The sequence below is a fragment of the Oryctolagus cuniculus genome, chromosome 19 (genome assembly GCF_964237555.1).
Source record: "Oryctolagus cuniculus chromosome 19, mOryCun1.1, whole genome shotgun sequence".
Lineage (NCBI taxonomy): Eukaryota > Metazoa > Chordata > Mammalia > Lagomorpha > Leporidae > Oryctolagus > Oryctolagus cuniculus.
Window position 1 is genome coordinate 42,986,956 of NC_091450.1, and position 23,292 is coordinate 43,010,247.

At 64.1% G+C, this 23,292-nt stretch overlaps 1 protein-coding gene across 1 annotated transcript; it reads left to right on the forward strand.

Moving 5' to 3' along the window:
- The first annotated feature begins 14,098 nt into the window (after positions 1 to 14,098).
- Positions 14,099 to 23,183, forward strand: SLC12A9 (solute carrier family 12 member 9). The gene is made up of 14 exons (XM_051847686.2): positions 14,099 to 14,181; positions 14,760 to 14,956; positions 15,118 to 15,252; positions 15,486 to 15,617; positions 15,938 to 16,246; positions 16,635 to 16,742; positions 16,828 to 16,939; positions 17,182 to 17,339; positions 17,438 to 17,520; positions 17,656 to 17,780; positions 17,882 to 18,074; positions 18,217 to 18,391; positions 18,546 to 18,692; positions 21,964 to 23,183. Exons 2-14 carry the CDS (start codon positions 14,776 to 14,778, stop codon positions 22,851 to 22,853), a joined length of 2,748 nt encoding a protein of 915 aa, XP_051703646.1. The 5' UTR covers positions 14,099 to 14,181; positions 14,760 to 14,775; the 3' UTR covers positions 22,854 to 23,183.
- The last annotated feature ends 109 nt before the right edge of the window (positions 23,184 to 23,292 follow it).

Here is a 23,292-nt window from a genome sequence, read left to right on the forward strand (position 1 = left end):
CGCGGGCACGCGTGCGTGTGCGCTGCACGCACAAAGCCCACTCTAATCTTGCGAGACCGCGCGCCCAGGTGCTCCCACTGCCCCTAGTTGGCGCAGGGGGCTGCGTTCTGGGGGAAACTGGTGCAAGCTGTTTGGAAGGGGGAGGATCGCCCAACAGACCCCGCGACAGCAGTGCCAGCAGCGTTGCATAAAATTAAGTGCAGGGAACCCGCTGTGCGCGCACCCCGGCGCAGAGACGCTGGGGCGTGGGCCAAGGTGGGGAGAGGGAAAAGTCGAGGGAGCGAGGTGCACGGAAGGTGGGTGTGTCGGGAGGGCGAGGGGCCCTGGCGGGGTTCCACGTCCCCCCTCGCACTCTCACCGCCACGTTTCGGGGGCTCCCCCGCCGCCTGCAGCCGTGACCCCAGGGGCTGGAGCTGGGTCTACTCCGGCGGTCTTTCCTGAGGCTGCTTCCTGTCTGGCTCCTGGGGGCCCTCGGGTTGGCTGGGAGGGGCCCTTCCTCTTTGCCAACGCCCCCCATCCATCACTTGGGGGGAGGGTGCGGAAAAGCCGTGCTCCTGCCGCCAGCCCCCCTTCTCCCCCGAGGCACCTAGCGCGTGGGTCACCCGCGGACTTGGAAGGAAAGGCTTAGACCTAAAAAGTCCTTAAGGGGGACCAGTCAGGGGGAGCTGAGGCGCCCAGGGACGGAGGGAGGAGGCCTGCATACTTGGGGGGCTGCCAGGCACCCTGAGCCCCCGGGGAGGACAGCGAGGCTGCAGTGACCCCTTGTCCCAGCGCACTTATCTTCCTGTCGCAAGAGGTGCCCCCCACACCCCTGCCCTTCCTCGTCCTCCGGACTGGGTCCTGCTCCGGGGTGGGGGGTCAGCGAGGGCAGGAAACAGCCGGCCGAGCTGGAGCCAGGCAGACCGGCCGGGCCGGGAATCCCCTCCTCCCTCCCCGGTCTGTAGGGCAGCTCGGCCCTCCAGGTTTTCCACACACACCCACCCCACCTCTCCTTGGGGGGGCGGCTTTCTGCACCCAGCCCCCTGCCTCCAGAGGGGGTCTTCCATCTCCCCCTTGATTGCTTGTTTTTTCTCGTTTAGTGGGGGATACAAGTTTGATGGGGAGGGGGCTGCAGAGAGAAGTGGTCCTGTTGCCCGCCCAGAGAACAAGGGAGGGGTTGATGAGGCAGAGGGGCTGCTCACCTGGGATTCAGACCCCTTGTGTCTGTCCCCTGGGGACCAGGCCCCTCCATTAGAAAACAAGCACTCATCCCACGGCAGGCCGCCAGTGCCCACCACCCAGCCGGGGGCGGTATGAGACCACTTCTCCACCCTCAGACCCCTGGGACCACGTTCCTGGCCGCGTGTCACCTGTCACAGGTGAAGGTGCCCGTCACTACCCGAACCTATCCTTTTTCTCTATATATAAATATTCGGAAGGCAGAATGTCAGAGAGATTTTCCAGCAGCTGGTCCACTCCCCAGAAGGCCACGAGAGCCAGGGCTGGGCCCGGCCAAAGCCAGGAGGAGACAGGAGCCCCATCAGCAGGGTCTTCCACAGGGGTGGCAGGGGCTGGAGCCACTGGGGCCATCTTCTGCTGCCTTCCCAGGGGCAGGAGCGGGCGGGACTCGAACCGGCGCTCGGGTGGTACGCCAGCATTAGCAGCTGCTTAATCTGCCACCCCTTCACCGTTCTTGTTCCGCAAACCCAAACCAACCCTGGGGCCTCCCCACCACATCCTTGGGGCACTCGGCGCACGCCAGTGTCCCCCTTCCTCATCTGTTGGGCTGTGACCAGAGCCACACACCACCAGCACTTGTACAAAAGGTTTTGTTTTAAATCCATGCCTGGTTTTTTCATAGTATGCATTTCCCACACACTTTCTGAAGCTGCCGCCTATGGAAGATTGCAAACATTTCTTTTTGCATCAAAATATACATATCCTTTAATTCCACTTTTCCACAGGAATTTTGGAAGCCTCCCTGAACAGCCGCTGGCTTCTTGCCATTCACGGGGTGCCGGGCCTTCCTGAGCGATCTCGGGTTTACGACTTTTGCTGTCTATCATAAATGACACACGACGCATTATCCCCTTTTACCATAAATGGCTGAACTTGTAACTTCAAATTCCAGCCTTCCCTCTTCTGGGCTACCTAACTCTGCTGTGTCCAAAGTTCAAGTTCAACTCCAAGCTCAGGTTCTTAAGCTTCAGCGCCCCTCACCTGCCTGGCTCCTTCCAGGGCCCTGGTTAATGAGTGCCATCGGCTTCTGTAGCAAGGATCTGAGCGGAGGCACAGCCGAGCGACAACCCGCACTGGTCCAAAAGCCCAGGTGCTGATGGGACCTGGAGTCCTGCGGCAGGTGTATAAACCCCTCAGTAAGAGAGAAATTTAGTCAGCCACACCAGAGCAAGGCGGAAACACACAGAAAACAGAAAAGAATGTTGGGGGTGGGGGGAGATGAAGACCCCAGGAGGACATGGGCTCCACGCCCCGCCCTGGCCTCCAGCCCTTGCCCCAGGGATGCCCCCGGCTGTCGGAGCTGCGACCCCTGGGGCACCCACGCCCTTGGGGAGTGACACAGGGGCTGGGAACTCCGTGTTCCTGTGCTCTTTCTGCCTTTCAGAATTCATACATAACATGACACCATAAAGACGTTATCACAGGAAGAGGGGGCGGAACCGTACACCTCCAAGTAGGAAGGTAGAAGTACAGCAGCCCAGTGGCGGGGTTACGAAGCTCATTTATGGCAAGCGGTGGTCCTTATTTAGCTCTCGTAATAGTTATTTGTCACTTTTTTTTAAATTAAAGATTGATTTTATTTATTTGAAAAGCAGAGTTACAGAGAGGGAGAGGGAGAGGGAGAGGTCTTTCATCTGCTGGTTCACTCCCCAAATGGCTGCAACGGTCAAGGCTGTGCCAATCTGAAGCCAGGAGCCAGGTGCTTCTCCTGGTCTCCCATGTGGGTGCAGGGCCCAAGCACCTGGGCCATCTTCCACTGCCTTCCCGGGCCACAGCAGAGAGCTGGACTGGAAGAGGAGCAACCGAGACTAGAACCGGTGCCCATATGGGATGCCGCCCTGCAGACAGGGGCTTTAACCCACTGCGCCACAGCGCCGGCCCCCTTTTGAGCAGGTGCCAACGGCTGTGCTTTCTTTTATCAATCTAGATATATTAATTTTCATTCCTAGCTTTATTCATAACAGTTTCCACTTTTTTTTTTAGATTTTAAATAATCAATTTTTATTTTGAAGGGAGAGAGAGAGAGAGACATGAGATCTTCCATCTTCTGGTTTACTCCCTCAATTGCATGCAACAGCCAGGGCTGGGCCAGGCTGAAGGCGGGAGCCAGCAGCTCCCTCTGGTTCTCCCACACCGGTGGCAGGGGCCCAAGGACTTGAGCCATCATCACACCTGTTGCCTCCCAGGGCCTGCGTTAGCAGGAAGCTGGAACCGGGAGTGGAGCTGGGAGTGGAGCCGAGGCACTCCCATATAGGACGTGGGCGTCCCGATCTGCATCTTAGCCATCACGCCTCCCTAAGGACAGGCTCCAAAACTGTGTAAACCTGAGAGTCTACGGACGCAGACCGTGCCCTGGTGTGAGTATTGCGAGGCTTCCAGGACTTGTCACCATCGAGGCGTGCGCGGGCTCTGTGAGTCCAGTGGTCACTGCACATCTCTCGTGTGTGGCTCCAGGTTTCAGGAAAGCAGCCTTGTGGACGCTGCTCCCGGCTCCCCTGTGATGCAGGCCCCGCCCACGGAGAGTGGGTGATGATTCCTTTCCTGGCTCATCATTCTTTCATTAATTCAGCAGCCTTTACCGCGTGCCTGAATGAAGGCCGTGGGATCCGGGAGGAGGCAGGGCTCACCCAGCCTGCAGCCTCCAGGGCGTTCTCTGGGGAAGGGGAGGGGGTGTAAGACAGGAGGAACGGCAAATACGGAAGCTCGGAAGCTCGGCGGCTGCTCCGGACCAGAGAGGGGAGCACGGGCCTGCCCGGGCCACCGCGGCCAGGACCTGGAGCCATGGCTGCGGAATGCAAGACTGAAACCAAGGAGGACGGCTAAAACGGGGGCGCACTGGGTGTGGGGTCGCCCTGCACCTGCCAGGCGGCACAGCCCAGGAGTGCTCCAAGGCCGCCCCAGGCTGGGGATCTGGGGTAGGGGGCGGCGGGCACAGCCAGACCCAGGAAGGCTTCACCACTGCACTTCTACATGAAACAAACGTCATCCCGCCCAAGGCAGCATCAGGACCTGCTGGGGAGGCAGGATGGGGAGTGGGAGGGCGCCCACGGGGAGCAGAGACAGGTCTGGAGGGTTAGTGACCCGTCACAGGCACACTGGTGTCCCCTGCACCCTGCGTGCAGAACGGGCTCCCCCCCCCGCAAGGGAAGACCCCCTCAATGCCGCCTCCTCCATCTCTCGCGGGGCCCAGGTCTCCCTCTGCCTTGGGGCCACACTTGCACCCCGCCCACCCTGCCCCCCAACCCCGCGCTGGCAGTGGGGGCAGGCCCCTGGGCGCCGACGTCCGCTCAGCTGATAGGGCCGGGAAGGGGAAGGGCAGAGCTCGCCGCAGAGGCCCGGGCACGGAGGTGGAGCGCAGCCAGGCTAAGGGGCCAGGGGCCGAGCCGGGCTGGAAAGGTGGGAGGGTGCGGGAGAGGCAGGGGGGCTCATTGTCCCAGCGGGGGGGAAGTCGTTTGTTTCCTCTCTTCCCCTGGCAGCCTGACAGGATATGAGGCCGAGCCCCCCCCACCCCATGCCAGCATCCCCCCACCCACTGAACGTGGTCCTTTCCTCACCATTGTGTCCTTGATGGGAATGGGGGCGGGGCAGGCAGGGGGACGGGGCACTAGCTGGGGCTGGGCTCCCCCAGGGTCCTGCAGGGACAGGAGACCTGGGCCGGTTCGTGGGGCTCCGCAGGGAAAGCTGTGTGAGTGGGGGGCGGGGAAGAGGAGCAGGAAGCCAGACCTGGGTGGGGCCAGCGCCGAGGGTGGCAGGTCGGGCCAGGGGGAGCTAGGCTGGGCCCCGGAGGAGATGACGCAGGGCTGCAGGCCTCTCCCAGCCCCCACTTTCCAGCCCAGGGGCCAGAGAGCTCACCTGGAGCCCGGGCCCCCCACCCCCTCCATTCCCTAAGGTTGACATCACCCCAGCAGGGCAGCAGCAAGCCCACAAGTCCCGCCTGCGCCCTCCGCGTCCAGCGGCCTGGGAGGCCCCCCTCGCCAGGGCCCTGGCCCCCGCAGCCGCCCGCTGGGAACCCCGGAGTCGCGTCGCATCCCCCCCGCCCCCCCGCTCCCTCCCGCGCCTTTCTGCTCCATCAGCTGTTCCCGCAGGAAGGGCGCCCGGCTCGGCCTCGCCTTTCTTCCCCAGCCTTTTGTTTGCCGGGTCTGCAGGAAATTGTAGGGGCGGTGGCCCAGGGCTCATCTGCCCCAGGGACCTGGGGGGTGGGGGGGCAGGTTCTCGAGTCTAATGGGGGGAGCCTGCTGCGGGAGCTGGGGGGCGGGGCCGCCCGCCCGGGAATTAGCACGGGGGCGGGGCGGACTGCACGTCCCTGTCTCCTAAGAGGCCAGGTGTGTGTGGGGGGGGACCCCGAAAACTGGACGCTGGGCTCAAGTCACCCAGTTCGTTGACAGCAGAGGAGAAAACCCAGGATATGAATTCGACAACCTTCTCCTACACGCCTAGGATTCCGGAGAATCCTGGGGAGGAGACGGGCAGCTCAGACCAAGCAGCCTCTAATAGTTGTGTTTTTTTCCCCCTCTCTGGAAAAATGGTGGAAAGGAGGACCAGCACGTAGCCCCGGAATTCGCGCCTTCCCAGGACGCAACCGCAGAGAAACCGCGGCGACGTGGGCGCTCTGGCAGCCCGGCGTCCTCTCGCTGGTTGCCCTCTCTACGAAGGCACCTGGGGCGCCGCCATCTTCCCTTCCTAGCCGGCGGGGCGGGGCCTCCGCAGTCACGTGAGCAGCAATCCCGCGGCCAGCGGCCGACCGTGGATCTGACGCGGGGAGCGTCCACAGCGGCGGGCAATGAGTGGCCACGGAGTTGGAGCTGCGCGATCTACAGCAGCAAGGGCAGGAGGTCCTGTCTCGTGGCTCTTAACTCCCTCTTAGGAGGAGGGAGTTAAGGAAGGAGATAAACAAGTGAACCGTGCCTTAGATAGTGATCAGCGCTGTGGGGAAAACCAGGCAGGGAGGTGGGCGACGAGGCTGTGGCTCCGTTTTGGGATTGGTGGGGAAGCTGATGCCCGAATCCACGGGGCCAGGATCGGAGCGGGATTAGTGGACGGTTGCAGAATGGCCCAGAGACCACTGTGGGGCATGCGCAGCAGATGGGCAGGGAGAGGAAAGGGGTGCAGAGCCGGCGCCCTATACCCTGTACCGCGCTGGGACACTTCCTGTTTTTTTAAAAGCGACTTTCTGAAAGAGTTAGAGGTCTTCCTTCAGCTGGTTCACTCCCCCAGATGACCACAACAGCCCTGGCTGGTCCAGTCTGCAGCCAGGAGACTGGAACTCGGGGTCTCCCACGCGGGTGGCAGGGGCCGCAGCGCTTGGGCCATCCCCTGCTGCTTGCCCAGGCTGTTGGCGAGCGCTGGATGGGACGAGAGCAGCCGGGACTTGGAACTGGCACAGCTTAAACTTCTGCGCCACAGCGCCGGGCGCCCGGCTTGCAGGAAGGAAAAGTTTGAAAAGGGAGGCCGTGGGTGCTTCCACAGTGGTGTCCTGCAGCTCTGCTGAGGATCCGCCCCAGGGAAGAAAACCAGGGTTGGAGGCTTTCCCAGGAACGCGGAGCAGGGACGGAGGCTTGGACTGGGGTGGTAAGAAGTGGCTGCGCACTGGCTATGTGCATCTTGAAGACAGAGGCCAGGGGCCGGCGCTGTGGTGTAGTGGGTAAGGCTCTGGTTCGAGTCCCAGCTGCTCCACTTCTGATCCAGCTCCCTGCTAATGTCCTTGCTAATAAAGCAGTGGAAGATGGCCCAGCAGTTGGGCCCCTGCCACCCACGTAGGAGACCCAGAAGAAGCTCCTGGCTCTGGGCTGGCCGTTGCGGCCATTTGGGGGCTGAACCAGCAGATAGAAGACTGATCTCTACCCCTTCTCTCTGTAACTTTTCCTCCAAAGGTTTATTTATTTACTTGAAAGGCAGGTTTAGAGAGAGGCAGAGAGAGAGAGGTCTTCCACCTGCTGGTTCACTCCCCAAATCCAAATGGCTGCAACAGCTGGAGCTGGGCCAATCTGAAGCCAGGAGCTTCTTCCAGGTCTCCCACGCAGGTGCAGGGGCCCAAGGACTTGGGCCATCTTCTGCTGCTTTCCCAGGCCATAGCAGAGAGCTGGATCAGAAGTGGAGCAGCCGGGACTCGAACCAGCACCCATCTGGGATGCCAGCACTACAGGCGGGAGCTTTACTTCTACACCACAGCACTGGCCCCAAACTCTGATTTTCAAATAAATAAATCTTTAAAAACGAAGACGGTAGAGGCCACAGGGACTTGTAGATTAAATGTGGGGTGTGAGAGTGTTCAGGCATAACCCTAGGGTTTTTTTTTTTAATATTTAATTATTTATTTGAAAGGCGGAGTTAGAGAGAGGAGAGACAGAGATTGTCCATCCGCTGGTTCACTCCCCAAATGGCTGCAACAACCAGGGCTGAGCCAGGCTGAAGCCAGGAGCCAGGAGCTTCATCCGGGTCTCTCACGTGGGTGCAGGGGCTCAGGCACTTGGGCCATCTTCCACTGCCTTCCCAGGCCATCAGCAGGGAGCTGGATTGGAAGTGGAGCAGCCGGGACTTGAACTGGTGCCCATATGGGATGCTGGTGCTGCAGGCCATGGCTTAACCTGCTGTGCCACAGCGCCAGCCCCACCCCCGTGGCCTTAGAAGGACAGCAGGAAGAGCAGTTTGTGGGCCTCGTTTAGGTGTTTGTGGGTGAACGCACCGAGCCCCAGTGGCCCACTGGGTCCAGGCAGAGATGAACTTAGAAGGAAGGAGGTCTTCAAATAGTTGATGGGAAAGAAAACACCATGGGGCCCAGGTGCTGGGGCCCTGCACCCACGAGGGGGACCCTGGGAGACCTGGATGAAGCTCTAGCTGCTGGCTTCTGCCTGGCCACGGCGGCCATCTGGGGAGTGAACCAGCGGATGGAAGATCTCTATCGGCCTCTGCCTCTCCCTCTCGGGAAGTCTTTCAAATAATTTTTTTTTTTTTTTTTTTACAGGCAGAGTGGACAGTGAGAGAGAGAGACAGAGAGAAAGGTCTTCCTTTGCCGTTGGTTCACCCTCCAATGGCCGGCGCGGCCGGCGCGCTGCGCTGATCCGATGGCAGGAGCCAAGAGCCAGGTGCTTCTCCTGGTCTCCCATGGGGTGCAGGGCCCAAGCACTTGGGCCATCCTCCACTGTACTCCCTGGCCACAGCAGAGAGCTGGCCTGGAAGAGGGACAGAATCCAGCGCCCCGACCGGGACTAGAACCCGGGGTGCCGGCGCCGCTAGGCGGATAAAATGTTTAAAAAAAAAAAAAAACCCACAACGCTATGCATGGATTTCAAATTGTTTTGCACCAACATAAACTGATCTGTTAATTCCACTTGTATGAACTTTTTAAAAAAAAGATTTATTCATTTATTCAAAAGGCAGAATGACCAAGGGAGAGACAGAGAGAGCTTCCGACTGTTGGTTCGCTCCCTGGGTGGCCACGACAGCCAGGTGTGGACCAGGGGCTAGAATTCCTCCCTGGTGTCCCGTGTGGGTGGCAGGGCCCCCCCCACCCCCCCATCCCCACCCCCCGCGCGCTCGGGCCACCTTCGGCTGCTTTCCCAGGCACATGGGGGAGCTGGCTGGGAAGCGGAGCAGCCAGACTGGAACCCGGCTAACCCGCTGCGCCCCAACACCGGCTCCTTTGCTGCCCTGTGTGCGGTCTGCACCTGTGGGCAGAGGTCTGGGCAGACGGCGTGCCCTTGGGGCCGTCATTACCCGGGCGGCATTGAAAGCGGTGAGCCTGCATGAGGTCACCGGCGAGTGGGCGGCGAGTGGTGAAAAGCAGCGTGAGGCGAGGCCGGCTCCGGTCCTCGGTGCCACACGCCGGCCTCCTGGCTCTTCCCCGGCCAGCCCTTGCGGTGCCTGCACAACCAGCAGGGACTGAGCAGGAAGTCCTGAGTCTGGGAGGGGCAGGGAGTGAACAGGGACGCCCCACGGCTCCGACGGGCTCAGCGACGAGGCCGCTGCGTGGGTGATGTGGCGACAGGGCCCCCTCTCGCTGAGGGGCAAGGGCCCAGGGCAGCGGAATTTCACTCTGCTTCTCAAATAAATCAAGTCACAGTTACACAGAGAGAAGGAGAGAGAGAGAGAGAGAGAGAGAGGTCTTCCATCTACTGGTTCACTCCCCAGATGGCTGCAATGGGCACAGCTGTGCCAATACAAAGCTAGGAGCCAGGAGCCTTCTCCGGGTCTCCCACGCAGGTGCAGGGCCCAAGGACTTGATCCATCTTCTGCTTTCCCAGGCCACAGCAGAGAGCTGGATCGGAAGTGGAGCAGCCGGGACTCAATCCGGCGCCCATGTGGGATGCTGGCACTACAGGCGGCGGCTTTACCCGCCACAGCGCCGGCCCCATAAATCAATCTTGAAAAAGAAATGAGTGATAGCTAGGAAGCAGGGAAGCAACTGGGATACAGAATTTTTTTTTTTTTTTTTTAATAAAAGAAGAGCAATAAAGCACGTTTGATACAGACGGGAACGCCCAGTGGAGAGACGCGGAGCTGCACCTGCTGCACAGGGGCGCCTGCGCTGGGCGGGCAGGTCGGGGGCGTGGAGCAGGGCCGGGAGGACTCAGGGTCTCTCCTGCTGGCTGCTGTCTTCCCAAGGCTGGGCAGGAATGAGCGGAAGCGGCTCTGGGGGATTGAAGAGAGGGGTGAGGACTTGAAGGGAGGGCTGTGGGGAGGTGACTGGACCAGAGAGTGAGTCGGGGGCCGCCTGAGGTTCACGGTCACGACTGTGAAGTGAGACTGGCTGCCACGGTGGGCGCCGGGCCAGGTTAGCAGCCAGGGACAGGCTGAGCGAGCGCTGCAGGGCTGTGGCTTGGCCAGACAGGGGCAGTGCGGTGAGACAGGGCAAGGGGTCGAGGCCAGGCCAGGCAGCCTGTAAATGACCTTGGCATCTAAGCGGAGCAAGAAGGAAGTGGGGAGTGGGGAGGGAGGGCGAGGGACAGTGCGCAGAGGAAAGAATCCATGGACTGGGGCCCAGCGGGGTGAGGACCGCTGGGGACAAATGTCCTGGAGCAGACGCCAGCCCTGTGAGTCCTACCCCCCCCCCCAGGCCTCTGGCCTGCCCGGCTGAGAGAGATGCCCCGTGGTGACGCAGACCGCACCAGGCTGCCCGCGACGCCTCCTCTCAGCGATTTTCCTTCTTGAGAAAAACTGCAACTGGGGGCTGCCGCCTGCAGTGCTGGCATCCCTTGTGGGCGCAGGTTCGAGTCCCAGCTGCTCCACTTCCGATCCAGCTCTCTGCTATGGCCTGGAAGAACAGTAGAAGATGACCCAAGTCCTTGGGCCCCTGCACCCACATGGGAGACCTGGAAGAAGCTCCTGGCTCCTGGCTTCAGATCGGCACAGTTCCTGTTCACTCCACTGTGGCCAATTGGGGAGTGAACCGTGGGTGGAAGACATCTCTCTCTCTGTATTTACCTCTCTCTGTAACTCTGTCTTTCAAATAAATAAAATAAATCTTTTAAAAAAATGAAATACTTTTTCTTTTTTTAAAGTCAACGCCATTCTTAAATTGTCTGATGGATGCGGCCATGAACGTTAAGCGACCGTCCATGGAGTAGAGGAGCGCGCTGCGGCCGGCACTGGGCACAGAGAACCGTGGCTCAGGCCCACCCCGCCCCGCCCACTCCGAGACCCGGGGGGCCTCACCAAACCCCAGCTCCTCGGCTCCGTCTTCAAAGCCAGTGACTGCCTGGCCACCAGCGTCCCCCACGTAACCCTAACTCTGCTTCCTACAACTGCCCCTCGCTGCCGGCCCAGGCCTTGGCCACAGCTCACCCACGTGCCGGGCCTCTCCTTCCACCCGGCACCTGGCGCCCTGAAGCCTGGCCTCCACATCTCCCCCTGGGGCCTCTGCACTGCCCCCAAGACGTTCTCCCAGAGGCTCTCCGGCCACCCGCCTCCTCCCAACCACAAACCGTGCACACAGCATTCTGTGTGACCCGAGACGGACGCCCCCTCCCTCCTGGCCCCAGCTGTCCTTTCTCCCAGGCCGCGGCAGCCGTGGGCAGGGGCTGGCGGCCAGGGGCAGCGGGGTGTGTGTGTGGCACCAGAATGCACGCACAGGGCGCTCCCCGCTCCCCAAATCCCTGCGGCTCTCAGCACCCAGCTGTCTGCTGACTGTGGAAGTGAGCTCCCTTTCTCTTCCCTGTTGGAATGATTTTCTGGAAGATTTATTTCACAGGCAGAGTTGACTCAGAACGGGAGGTCTTCCCTCTGCCGGTTCACACCCCAAATGGCCGCGACAGCCAGAGCTGGGCCAGGCCGAAGTCAGGAGCCCGAGCCCCACGTGGGTGTGCCGTAGGCCGTGGGCCGCCTCTGCCGCCCTCCGAGGTGGACTGGAAGTGGAGCAGCCGGGACTCCCGCCGGCACTGTGACACGGGAGGCCGGCGTCACTGGGGTGGCTTCTCCCGCTCGGCCACTGCAGTTCTGACAGCCATCACAGCCCTGCATAAGGTCTTCCTGTTTCTTTCCTTCTTTTTTTGACAGGCAGAGTGGACAGTGAGAGAGAGAGACAGAGAGAAAGGTCTTCCTTTGCTGTTGGTTCACCCTCCAATGGCTGCCGCGGCCGGCGCACCGCGCTGATCCGATGGCAGGAGCCAGGTGCTTCTCCTGGTCTCCCATGGGGTGCAGGGCCCAAGTACTTGGGCTATCCTCCACTGTACTCCCTGGCCACAGCAGAGAGCTGGCCTGGAAGAGGGGCAACCGGGACAGAATCCAGCGCCCCGACTGGGACTAGAACCCGGTGTGCCGGCGCCGCTAGGCGGAGGATTAGCCTAGTGAGCCGCGGCGCCAGCCAAGGTCTTCCTGTTTCAACAAGGGTCGGGCCTTAGACATTTGCCTGATGAACCGAGAGGTGGGGCTGTGGCACCGCTGAGGACGAGGTCCCAGGCTGGCTCTCGGGAGTCCAGGCAGGGCGGAGCTAAGCCACCCACGGGCCGGGGGGTTGCGTGTCAGCCACGGACATTCCAGGGCGTCACTGGAAACACAACATTTAGCTGCTCATGAGACCACCCCGGGCTGGTCTGCGCCCCTCCTCTCAGGGACATGTGGCAGCACGGGGCTCAACGGACAGCGCGGGGGCAGGCGGCAGGCCTGGCGGAGGATCCACTTGGGGTGCTTGCTTCAACACCGGGGTTCGTGCCCTGGCTCCACTCCAGACTCCACGGCCCCCCATAAGACAGCAGACGAGGGCTCAACAGGTTGGGTCCCAGGGCCAGCGCTGTGGCGTAGCCGGTTAAGCCACCGCCTGCAGGGCCAGCATCCCATACGGACACTGGTTCGAGTCCCGGCTGCTCCTCTTCCCATCCAGCTCTCTGCTGTGGCCTGGGAAAGCAGTGGAAGATGGCCCAAGTCCTTGGGCCCTGCACCTGCGTGGGAGACCTGGAAGAAGCTCCTGGCTTCGGATCGGTCCGGCTCTGGCTATTGCGGCCACCTGGGGAGTGAACCAGTGGAAGGGAAGTTCTCTCTGCTTCTCATTTTTTTTTTCTTTAAATATTTGAAAGAGTTACAGAGAGAGGGAGAGACAGAGACAATCTTTCCTCTGCTGGTTCACTCCCCACATGGCTGCCCCAGCCAGGGCCGGGCCAGGCTGAAGCCAGGAGCCAGGAGCTCCATCCGGGCCTCCCACGTGGGTGCAGGGGCCCCAGCACCTGGGCCATCAGCAGGCAGCTGGATGGCAGCCAGCACTGGAACCGACGCCCACACGGGGTGCCAGTGCGGCAGGCCGGAGCTTCGCCCGCTACGCTACAGCGCCGGCCCCAGTACACAGCTTTTTAACAGAGGTCAGTGTGACAGCAAGGACTGTATCACCGGCCAAGGTCCAGTTCCCACGCCTGGAACAGCAGCAGGGCCCACCTCACGGCACGCATGCCGTGCAGAGCTGCAGACACCCGCACCCCGTTCCCGAGCGCCGGCTCGCTCCCTGTCTCTCACACCTGCCTTCGAGGGAGTGTCCAGGGCGTCGCAGTCCACAAAGGACAAAACGGGGGCTGACCGTGCACGCCAACCTCAGGCAGCGGCCGATGGCGCCCTCTCGTGGCGAAAGAGAAGAACGCGGCGCCTGGGCGCAAGGAGGCTGACAGTGCTCACCTATCTCGGGCGGCGGCCGATGGCGCCCTCTCGTGGCGGAAGAGAAGAACGCGGCGGCTGGGGGCAAGCAGGCTGACAGCGCTCGCCTATCTCGGGCAGCGCCGATGGCGCCCTCTCGTGGCGGAAGAGAAGAACGCGGCGGCTGGGCGCAAGGAGGCTGGCGGCTGACCGCGCTCGCCTATCTCGGGCAGCGCCGATGGCGCCCTCTCGTGGCGGAAGAGAAGAACGCGGCGGCTGGGCGCAAGGAGGCTGGCGGCTGACCGCGCTCGCCTATCTCGGGCAGGGCTGATGGCGCCCTCTCGTGGCGGAAGAGAAGAACGCGGCGGCTGGCCGGCCCCGGGGCGAGAGGTCTGCGCTGGGGGCTCGGCGTGAGGCCGGGGCTCTGCGGCCGCTCTAGGGCTTTCACAGCCGGCAGCACCAGAGCTCCTGAAGGGGCCAGTCAGCACCGCCCCGAGTCCCCGGAAACGTACCTGAGCCAGGTGTCGCGGCCCCGCCCACCTCCAGGCCGCCTTCCACCGTCCCCGCACGCCCCTTTCATGGGGACAGCGTCTCCCGGGAGCGCCTGCGGCGTCCAACCCGCGCCGGCCGCAGGGGCTGAGCGCCCCGGGGCCCGTGGTCCACACCTGGAAGAACGCGCAGGTCCGCGACGCGCACGTGGAACCCGGGCGGCGGCGGCGGCGGCGGCGGCCGGGGCGGGGCGTTTCCTGGGCACGCCCACGGGGCGGGGCCGACGCCGGGGGCCAATGGCGCGCCGGGCAGTGGGCGGGGCAGGCTCGGGGCCTGGCTTCCCGGCAGCCGCCGCGGACTGTGCCGGCGCCCGCGCCCCTCGGCGCTTGGCGGACCCCTGTGCCCGCGGGGCTCCCCCGGGGGGTGAGTGGGCGCCGGGCCGCGGGGGCTCCTGGGCTGCGGCGGGGAGCGCGGGGAGCCCCGGCGGCCGGGTGCGGGCAGCGGCGGGGTGGGGGCGGCCGCGCTCGGAGGGCCCGGAGCCGGCAGCCGGCGGGGGGTTTCTGTTGGGGCGATCGGGGCGGGGGTGGCGTCTGGGGGACCCCGTGTGGATGGGAGGGTGGGGGGCACTGGCAGGAGGGCGGGGCTTTGGAGGGTCGGGAGGTTTCTCGCCGGGGGTGGGCGGTGGCCCGGGGCGGCCCGCGGGGCAGGGGGCGAGGCGGGCTGCCTGGCGGGAACTCACTTCCCTTTTGGGGGACTTGCTTCCTCTTGCACCGCCGGGGGGGGGGCTGGGGGAGCCGCCGCATCTGTCACCCCGGCGTCGTGCGGGAGGGGCGGCCGGGAGGCTGGGAGGGGTCCCCACGCTCACGGGGAGGTGCGCTGTGTCCACGTCCGAGGGGCAGCGGTGTGACTGCCGGTGAGTGCGCGCGCGCGCGCGCTCGCGTGTGTGTTGAGGGTCTTCTTGGGGAGGGGGCTCTCCGTGCAGCGTTATGCCTCCTTTGCAGGCCCTTTCGCTCAGCCATGGCCAGCGAGAGCTCGCCTCTGCTGGCCTACCGGCTCCTGGGGGAGGAGGGGGCTGCCTTCCCTGCCAGTGGCGCGGGGGGTCCCGGAGGGGCGTCTGCTCGGAAGCTCTCCACCTTCCTGGGCGTGGTGGTGCCCACAGTCCTGTCCATGTTCAGCATAGTGGTCTTCCTGAGGATTGGTGAGCGGGTCTGGGTGGGTTGGCACTTCCTGGGGGAAGGGGGGGGCTTGCCGAGGGGGTTCCCCGTGTGTAGCTGTGGCCTGAGGGCTGGCGTGGGGCTGGCGCGGGGCTGGCGCGGGGAGCACTCCCTCCGCCTCACCTGCTTTTCCGCTCCTGCCCAGGGTTCGTGGTGGGCCACGCCGGGCTGCTGCAGGCCCTGGCCATGCTGCTCGTTGCCTACTTCATCCTGGCGCTCACCGTCCTCTCGGTCTGCGCCATCGCCACCAATGGCGCGGTGCGGGGCGGCGGAGCCTACTGTATCCTCCACGGGCAGTGGGCGGGGGTCTGGGCCGGTTTGCTGCTGGGAGAGGTGTGCACTGGGGGACCAGCCTCGCCGTGCACTGGAGTGGGCAGTGCCATCGGTCGGGCGGTCCTCACTCCCCAGATGAGGGAGCTGGAACTTGGGGGCTCGGGGACAGGGCGCGGCCGCAGCGAGCTGGCCCGTTCAGTTTCTTTTCCCTTAACGCTCATCCCTTGCTTCCACCGTTAGTCATGATCAGCCGGACGCTGGGCCCGGAGGTCGGGGGCAGCATCGGCCTGATGTTCTACCTGGCCAACGTGTGCGGCTGTGCCGTGTGCCTGCTGGGGCTCGTGGAGTCCGTGCTGGACATCTTCGGGGCTGGTCGGTGCCCCCCACCCCCCACCCTCTGCCTGTTCCGGGCAGCTCTGTGGTGTGGCGGGGTCTGGGATGGTGGGATCGGAACAGGCTGACCTTGGCAGTCTGCAGCTGCTACGTGTGTGGGGGACGGAGGCGTCCCAGAGCTGGCCCTTGCCCACTGGGAGCCTCCTGGCTGTCTTGGCTAAAGCTGACAGTGCTGGGGAGGAGCCGGGGGAGGGGTCTCTCTGGCTGTGGGTGGGCAGAGGTCCTGCCTTGGGTGCTCGCTGGGGCTGGGCTCCTCTTCAGGGCCAGGCCTTCTAACTCTGTCCCTGCCCCGTCTGCAGATGCCACAGGCCCCGGTGGGCTCCGGGTGCTGCCACAGGGCTATGGCTGGAACCTCCTCTACGGCTCCCTGCTGCTGGGCCTCGTGGGTGGGGTCTGCACGCTGGGCGCCGGCCTCTATGCCCGAGCCTCCTTCCTTACCTTCCTGCTGGTCTCCGGCTCCCTGGCCTCTGTGCTGGTCAGCTTTGTGGCCGTGGGGCCCAGGGACATCCTCTTGACCCCGCGCCAGGGCCCCAACGGCTCCTCCCTGCCGCCCAAGGTCGGCCACTTCACTGGCTTCAACAGCAGTACCCTGAAGGAGAACCTGGGCGGTGAGCAGGGTGTCCCTGGCCGGGTGGCCCTCCAGGGTGGGGGCTGGGCCCTCGGAACCCCCGGAGATAGAGCAGGTGTGGGGCGCTCAGGAGGGCTGGACCGGGGAGCAGCCCAGCGCCCTGCAGACCCACCCAGGGGGCAGAGAGCACCAGGCGGTCCCCGCACGGGGAGCCCCGGAGCTGCTCTAAGGGGCACCCCAGGAGTCGGGGGGGGTGCAGGGAGAGATGGCTGTGAGGGGCAAGAGGAGACCAGAGAGGGAGGGAGACCTTGAGTCCAGCCAGCAGGGCCAGCAAAGGGGTCCGGACTGGGGTCTTAGTGCGGGCGTGGAGGGGCGGCGGGGTGGGGGCACTGTGGGGTGTGGGGAGCTGACGCCCCCGTGTCCCTCAGCCGGCTACGCCGAGGACTACACCACAGGGGCCATGATGACGTTCGCCAGCGTCTTTGCCGTCCTCTTCAATGGCTGCACGGGCATCATGGCGGGGGCCAACATGTCAGGTGAGAGCCCCCGCCCGCCGCGGGGGACCGGCCGCGCGGGGTGGCCGGACGGCTGAGCTCCCTCCCTCTGCCCCCTGCCCTCCAGGCGAGCTGAAGGAGCCCAGCCGGGCCATTCCCCTCGGCACGATCGTGGCCGTGACCTACACCTTCTTCATCTACGTCCTGCTCTTCTTCCTCTCTAGTTTCACCTGCGACAGGTGAGCCCGTGGGTGCCCTGGCTGCTGGGGCGAGGGGCCGCGGGGATGGTTTGTGCCCGTGGGGAAGCGGATGCAAGCGCCAGGCACCCGGGACTGCTGTGAGCGCTGGGCTGGGGGCTGCGCCATGTGTACAAAGACCCGGCCTCTTGCACGTGGGCCGAGGCAGCGAAAGCCAGGGCTGGCCCTGGGCCGGCTCTCGTCCCGGCAGTCAGGGCTGTGCCGGCTGCGCCCCCCACCCCCAGGACACTGCTGCAGGAGGACTACGGCTTCTTCCGCGCCATCAGCCTCTGGCCCCCGCTGGTGCTGATCGGCATCTACGCCACGTCGCTGTCGGCCTCCATGAGCTCGCTCATTGGCGCCTCCCGCATCCTGCACGCCCTGGCCCAGGACGACCTCTTCGGTGAGCCGGGCCCTGAGCACGCGTGGCCTCCCGTGTCCGCCGGGGCTGGGGCCGGTGCGGCCCAGGCTCACGTGCCCGCCGCGGATCTGTCTTCACAGGAGCCATCTTGGCCCCGGCCAAGGTTGTGACCCGCGGCGGGAACCCCTGGGGGGCCGTCCTCTACTCCTGGGGCCTAGTGCAGGTAGGCCTTCCACTCCCAGCTGCCATGCCCCCACCCCACGGTGCAAAGGAGGCGGCGCTGGCGTTTTGTGGGGTGGCTGGCGGCACACGTTGGGGTGCACCAGCGCTCTGATGGCTGCCCTGGCTCCCCGCCCAGCTGGTGCTCCTGGCTGGAAAGCTGAACACGCTGGCTGCCGTTGTCACGGTCTTCTACCTGGTGGCCTACGCCGCGGTGGACCTGTCTTGCCTGAGCCTGGAGTGGGCCTCGGCCCCCAACTTCCGGTGAGAGGCTAAGGGGAGGAGGGTGGTCCGGCCCCGGAGCGGGGCGGGGTCGGGGGGCAGTGGGGGCCGGCCCTGAGCTCCCTGCCTTCTCCGGACCCCAGCCCCACCTTCAGCCTGTTCTCCTGGCACACCTGCCTGCTGGGCGTGGCCTCCTGCCTGCTTATGATGTTCCTCATCAGCCCCGGGGCGGCCGGCGGCTCCCTGCTGCTCATGGGCCTGCTCTGCGCCCTGCTCACCGCCCGAGGAGGCCCCAGCAGCTGGGGCTACGTCAGCCAGGCTCTGCTCTTCCACCAGGTGAGGGGTGCCGGCAGCAGGTGGTCCGGGGAAGCCCCCACCAGGACGGGGCCGGATGGGCATCTCTGTCCAAGAGGGGGGCCAAAGGGGGCTACCTGCTTGAGCCCCCGCCCCGCCCCTGTCCCCTTGTCCTGGCCCCCAGGTGCGTAAGTACCTGCTCCGGCTGGACGTCCGGAAGGACCACGTGAAGTTCTGGCGGCCCCAGCTGCTGCTCCTGGTGGGGAACCCCCGGGGCGCCCTGCCCTTGCTGCGGTTGGCCAACCAGCTCAAGAAAGGGGGGCTGTACGTGCTGGGCCACGTGACCCTGGGGGACCTGGGTGAGTTGTCCCCCCGCCCACCCCGCCAGCTGCCATCCTCCCTGTCCCGTCCGTCTCGGGCGCCCCAGGCTTCTTCCCTGTGCCCGGTCCGGGTGGGATTCGGATACCAGGAGACCCGGAGCAAATGAACGCGACGCGCTCCCCTCCCCTGCAGATTCCCTGCCCTCGGACCCGGTGCAGCCGCAGTACGGGGCGTGGCTGAGCCTGGTGGACCGGGCCCAGGTGAAGGCCTTCGTGGACCTCACCCTGTCGCCTTCCGTGCGCCAGGGGGCTCAGCACCTGCTGCGGATCTCGGGCCTCGGTGAGCTGCGCTCTCTCTGCCCCGTGCCCTCCGCGGCCCTGGGAAATCTCTGCTCTCTTCCTCCCCGGGGGAAACCACAGGCAGTTGCACAGAATGAGCTCCCCGAGCTGGGAGGAGGCGCCGAGATAACAGCCGCAGGCACACAGGCAGCGGGCGATAGGGGCTGATAGGAGACATGCAAGCCGCACTGTGGCGGCTTTTTCCTTCATCAGTATTTTTTACTTGTTTTCGGTTTATGTGAAAGGCAGGCAGAGACACAGAGAGACACACAGACAGACACAGAGGTCTCCCATCCACTGGGTCACTTCCCAAGTGTCACCAACAGTCAGGGCTGGGACAGCCAGGAGCCAGGAGCCAGGAGCTGCAGCTGTGTCTCCCGTGGGTGGCAGGAAAGCCGAGTACCTGGGCCCCGGCTGCCGCCTTTCAGGGTATGTGTTCTTAGGAAGCTGGGACTGAGCTCGGGCACCCCCAGCTGCACCAAGTGCCCACCCCTCTTCTTCTTCTTGTTTGTTAATGATTTATTCAGTTAGTTATTTGAAAGGCAGAGTTACAGAGAAAGAGAGAGATGCGTATCTTCCCTACGTTGATTCACTCAAATGACCTCAATGGCTGGGGCTGGGCCAGGCTGAAGCCAGGAGCCAGGAGCTTTTTCCAGGCCTCCCACCTGCATGCAGGGGCCCGAGCACTTGGGCCACCCTCCACTGCTTTCCCAGGCGCATTAGCAGGGAGCTGGATCGGAAGTGGAGCAGCCGGGACTTGAACCGGTGCCCCTATGGGATGCGCGTTTTGCAGGCAACGGCTTAACCGACTGCGCCACAGTGCCAGCCCCCCTTCTTTTTCTCTGGACCAAAAATTGGAGCACAGGTTTTGAAGAGTACGCAGGGTCCTTCAAAAGGTTGTGGAAGCAGAATGAACAGATAGGTTTTGGTGCCAAAACCCTTTGAAGTCCATGCATACAGAGGAATCTTCGGAAAGCTCACAGAAAACCAAAGATGTCCGATTTCGGGGCCAGAACGCACGCACCTTGTAGCTCTGTGTTCCCTGCTGGTCTTCCCGGGCACAGTGGGAGAATTGTTTGAGTCTAGGACCGCCCCCCTCAACCACCAGCGTTCAGAGAAAGGCAGACCACGGTGCAGTGATGTGGACAGCCAAGGTTTTGTGGCGAGATGGTCACTCAGCCAGGCCTGAAGGGCACGAGCAGTAGGGCGTGGCCGAGCGCGGCCCCAGACACCGCAAAGGATGCTGGAGGGTACGGGCTGAGGCCCTCGCTGGAGAGAAGCCTTTCGTTCTTTCGTTCTTTATTTATTTGAAAGGCAGAGTTACGGAGGGAGGGGGAGCGACAGAGAGAGAGAGAGAGAGCGAGATCTCGCATCTGCTGGTTCACTAGCTACAATAGCTGGGACGGGGCCAGGCTGAAGCCGGAGTCTGGAACTCCATCCGGGGTCTCCCCGAGCGCTTGGGCCATCTTCCGCTGCCTCCCCAGACACGTGAGTAGGAATGCCGGACTGGAAGGGGAGCAGGCGGCCCTCAAACTGGCGCTCCCAGGGGAGGCCCGGTATCCCAGGCATCATGGAGTCCCATGACGCCGGCCGCAGGGAGCGTTTCCAGCTTCGTGACTTGGCGCTGCTGCCCCAGCTGGTACCCTGAGCTCCTCCAGGTCCACGCCGCCTGCCTCCTCCCTGGATCCTGGGACCTGCCACCTGAGCGCACACTCCCTTCCCCATTGAGTCTGGGTAAAGTTCAGCAGTGCTGCACATTGCCCTGGTCAGCATAAATCAGGACACTGGAAAATGCACAGGAGGGGGCGGGGCTGCTGGGGTGCTGGGTGTGGGTGAGAGAGAGAGAGAGAAAGGTGGCGAGCCCCTCCTCCCCCAGCTTGGTCTTTGCCCAGCCCCGCCCTTCGTGCAAACAGACCACCACATTTAGAGACCCGTGCTTGGTCCGGGCCCGTGCGTGGGGCACAGTGGGACTGTGGCATCTGCTGACGGCTCTCATCTGAGTGCTGGTTCCAGTCCCGGCCGCTCCACTCTTGACCGAGCTGCTGCCTACACTCCTGGGAGAAGAGCGGCCGACGGCTCAGGTGCCCGGGCTCCTGCCGCCCACGTGCGAGACCGGGATGGGGTTCCGGGCTCCTGGACTCAGCCTGGCCCAGCCGCCCTCATGGTGGCCACTTGGGAAGTGAACCAGCGCGTGAAAGATTCTGTTCTTTCTGTCTCTCCCTGTTGCCCTGCCTTTCAGATAACTAACCATTTAAGAAAGAAAACAGGCTGTGGCAGGTAGCGCCAGGGAAGAGGAAAGACTTCCCTGTAGATAGCCCTGCTGGCATGCACACCTTTACTTGATTTATTTTCATTTTATTTGAAAGCCTGAGAGACGAAGAGGTAGCGAGAGCTGTCATCCGTTGATTCGCTCCCCAGATGGCTGCAGCGGTTAGAACTGGGCCAGGCCGAAGCCAGGAGCCTGGAGCTCCACGCAGGTCTCCCACGTGGGTGGCTGCTTTCCCAGGCACCTTCTCAGGAAGCTGGGTAGGAAGCTGAAGAGCCGGGACTCAGATTGGGATGCTGGCCTGGCAAGAGGCAGCTGGTTCCATCCTGATTGCTTAGACACTAAAACCAGGGAGTTGTTGCCAGGGACTTTGGGACACAGGAGACTGACGCACACCCAGAGTGGGCGGGCTTGGTTCACCTGCTTGCCCCAGTACCTACGGGCTGGTGACTTCACTGGTGGTGGCCCAGGTTCCTTATCTACAAAACCAGGAGAATAAACAGTACCTACCTCATCGCATGGCTGCAGGGCCCTGGGGAGTTCAAGTACCAAGTGCTGTCCATGCAAGGGGCCCCGCTATGGATCAGTCATCAGATGGCCAGGCCTGGCCGGCCTCCCCGCAGTGGGGCCCTGCCCCGAGCTGTTCCCTGGAGACTGACCGAGCAGGGTGTGTACCTGGCCCCTGGGGTCCAGCTCTCCCCTCCCCGGGTGGGGGTGTGTGTGTGCGGCTTACAGTGCGCATCCTACTCTCCAGGGACAGGGAGAGCTCACTCCTTAAAAAGAGCCCTAAGGTGCGCTTGGCTTATTTAAGAGCAGATTAGTCACAGAGATAATCAAATAAACGCATGTGAAAGTGTTTAGGAACACTCAGGTCATTACGCCACCGCGAGCGACGCCGGCCTGGCAGCCCCGGCGCGGTGGGAACCGCGCGCCCGGGGCTGCCGCGCGGTGCGTCAGCGTGTGCGAGTGGGCGCGTGCCCTTCCTGCCTCCCCTGTCCGCCCCCAGGTGGCATGAAGCCCAACACGCTGGTCCTGGGCTTCTACGACGACGCTCCGCCGCAAGACCACTTCCTCACGGACCCTGCCTTCTCCGAGCCCGCGGCCGGCGCCCCCGAGGGCGGCTCCCCGGCCCTGAGCACCCTGTTCCCTCCGCCACGGGCTCCCGGGAGCCCCCGTGCGCTCAGCCCCCAGGACTACGTGGCCACCATGGCGGACGCCCTCAAAATGAACAAGAACGTGGTTCTGGCCCGGGCCTGCGGGGCGCTGCCCCCGGAGCGGCTGAGCGGCGGCTCCCGGGGCCCCTCGGCGCCCCACCACGTGGACGTGTGGCCCCTCAACCTGCTGCGGCCCCGGGGTGGGCCCGGCTACGTGGACGTCTGTGGCCTCTTCCTGCTGCAGATGGCAACCATCCTGGGCATGGTGCCCGCCTGGCACAGCGCGCGGCTCCGCATCTTCCTGTGCTTGGGGCCGGGCGAGGCGCCCGGGGCGGCCGAGGGGCGGCTCCGGGCCCTGCTGAGCCAACTGCGGATCCGGGCCGAGGTGCGCGAGGTGGTGTGGGGCGAGGGCGCCGGGCCCCGGGAGCAAGAGGAAGAGGAAGAAGGGGACTTCGTCAACGGCGGGCGGGGAGAGGCGGAGGCCGAGGCCCTGGCGAGCAGCGCCAACGCCCTGGTGCGGGCCCAGCAGGGGCGCGGCACAGGCGGGGGCCCCGGGGGCCCTGAGGCCAGGGATGGCCAGGAGGGGCCCACCACGGCCCTCACCTTCCTGTACCTGCCAAGGCCGCCTGCCGACCCCACCCGCTACCCCCGCTACCTGGCGCTGCTGGAGACCCTGAGCCGCGACTTGGGCCCCACGTTGCTCGTCCACGGCCTCACCCCTGTCACCTGCACTGACCTCTGAGGCCAGGCCCCAGCTCATCCGGATTCCTGGACGATGAAGAGGGAGGGGCCACCTCCCTCCGGCCCTGCCCTTGGGACCTGGAGCCCCCCCCGCCCCGACCCCCAGGTGCAGATGCTAGGTGTCCTGGGCTCGGGCTGACCCGCCTCCTATGGGAGGGGACCCAGGGCACGGGTACCCCCGCCCGCCCGCCTGCCCGCCTCTCCTCCACTGGTGCCTTGACGGGAGGGGCTGGTCTCCTCTGCGACCCTAGGCTACCTCAGCCTGGGGTGGGGACGTTCCCTGTGTTTTATTTTTCTAACTGCTGACCGTGAATAAAAGACCAAAACACTACGGGCTGGCCTGACACTGCTGGCGGGTAGGTGAGAGGGAGGTGGTGGGAAGAGGTCGGGTGGTAGCAGGGGTGGAGACCGGGAGCTTCCAGGGCCGCAGCGAGGCTGCC

Coding starts and splice junctions, on each gene's coding strand:
- SLC12A9 (XM_051847686.2), top strand. CDS start 14,776: ATGGCCAGCGAGAGCTCGCCTCTGCTGGCCTACCGGCTCCTGGGGGAG. Junction 16,743..16,827: donor GGCGGGGGCCAACATGTCAG/GTGAGAGCCCCC, acceptor CCTGCCCTCCAG/GCGAGCTGAAGGAGCCCAGC. Junction 18,075..18,216: donor AGGCTCTGCTCTTCCACCAG/GTGAGGGGTGCC, acceptor CCTGGCCCCCAG/GTGCGTAAGTACCTGCTCCG.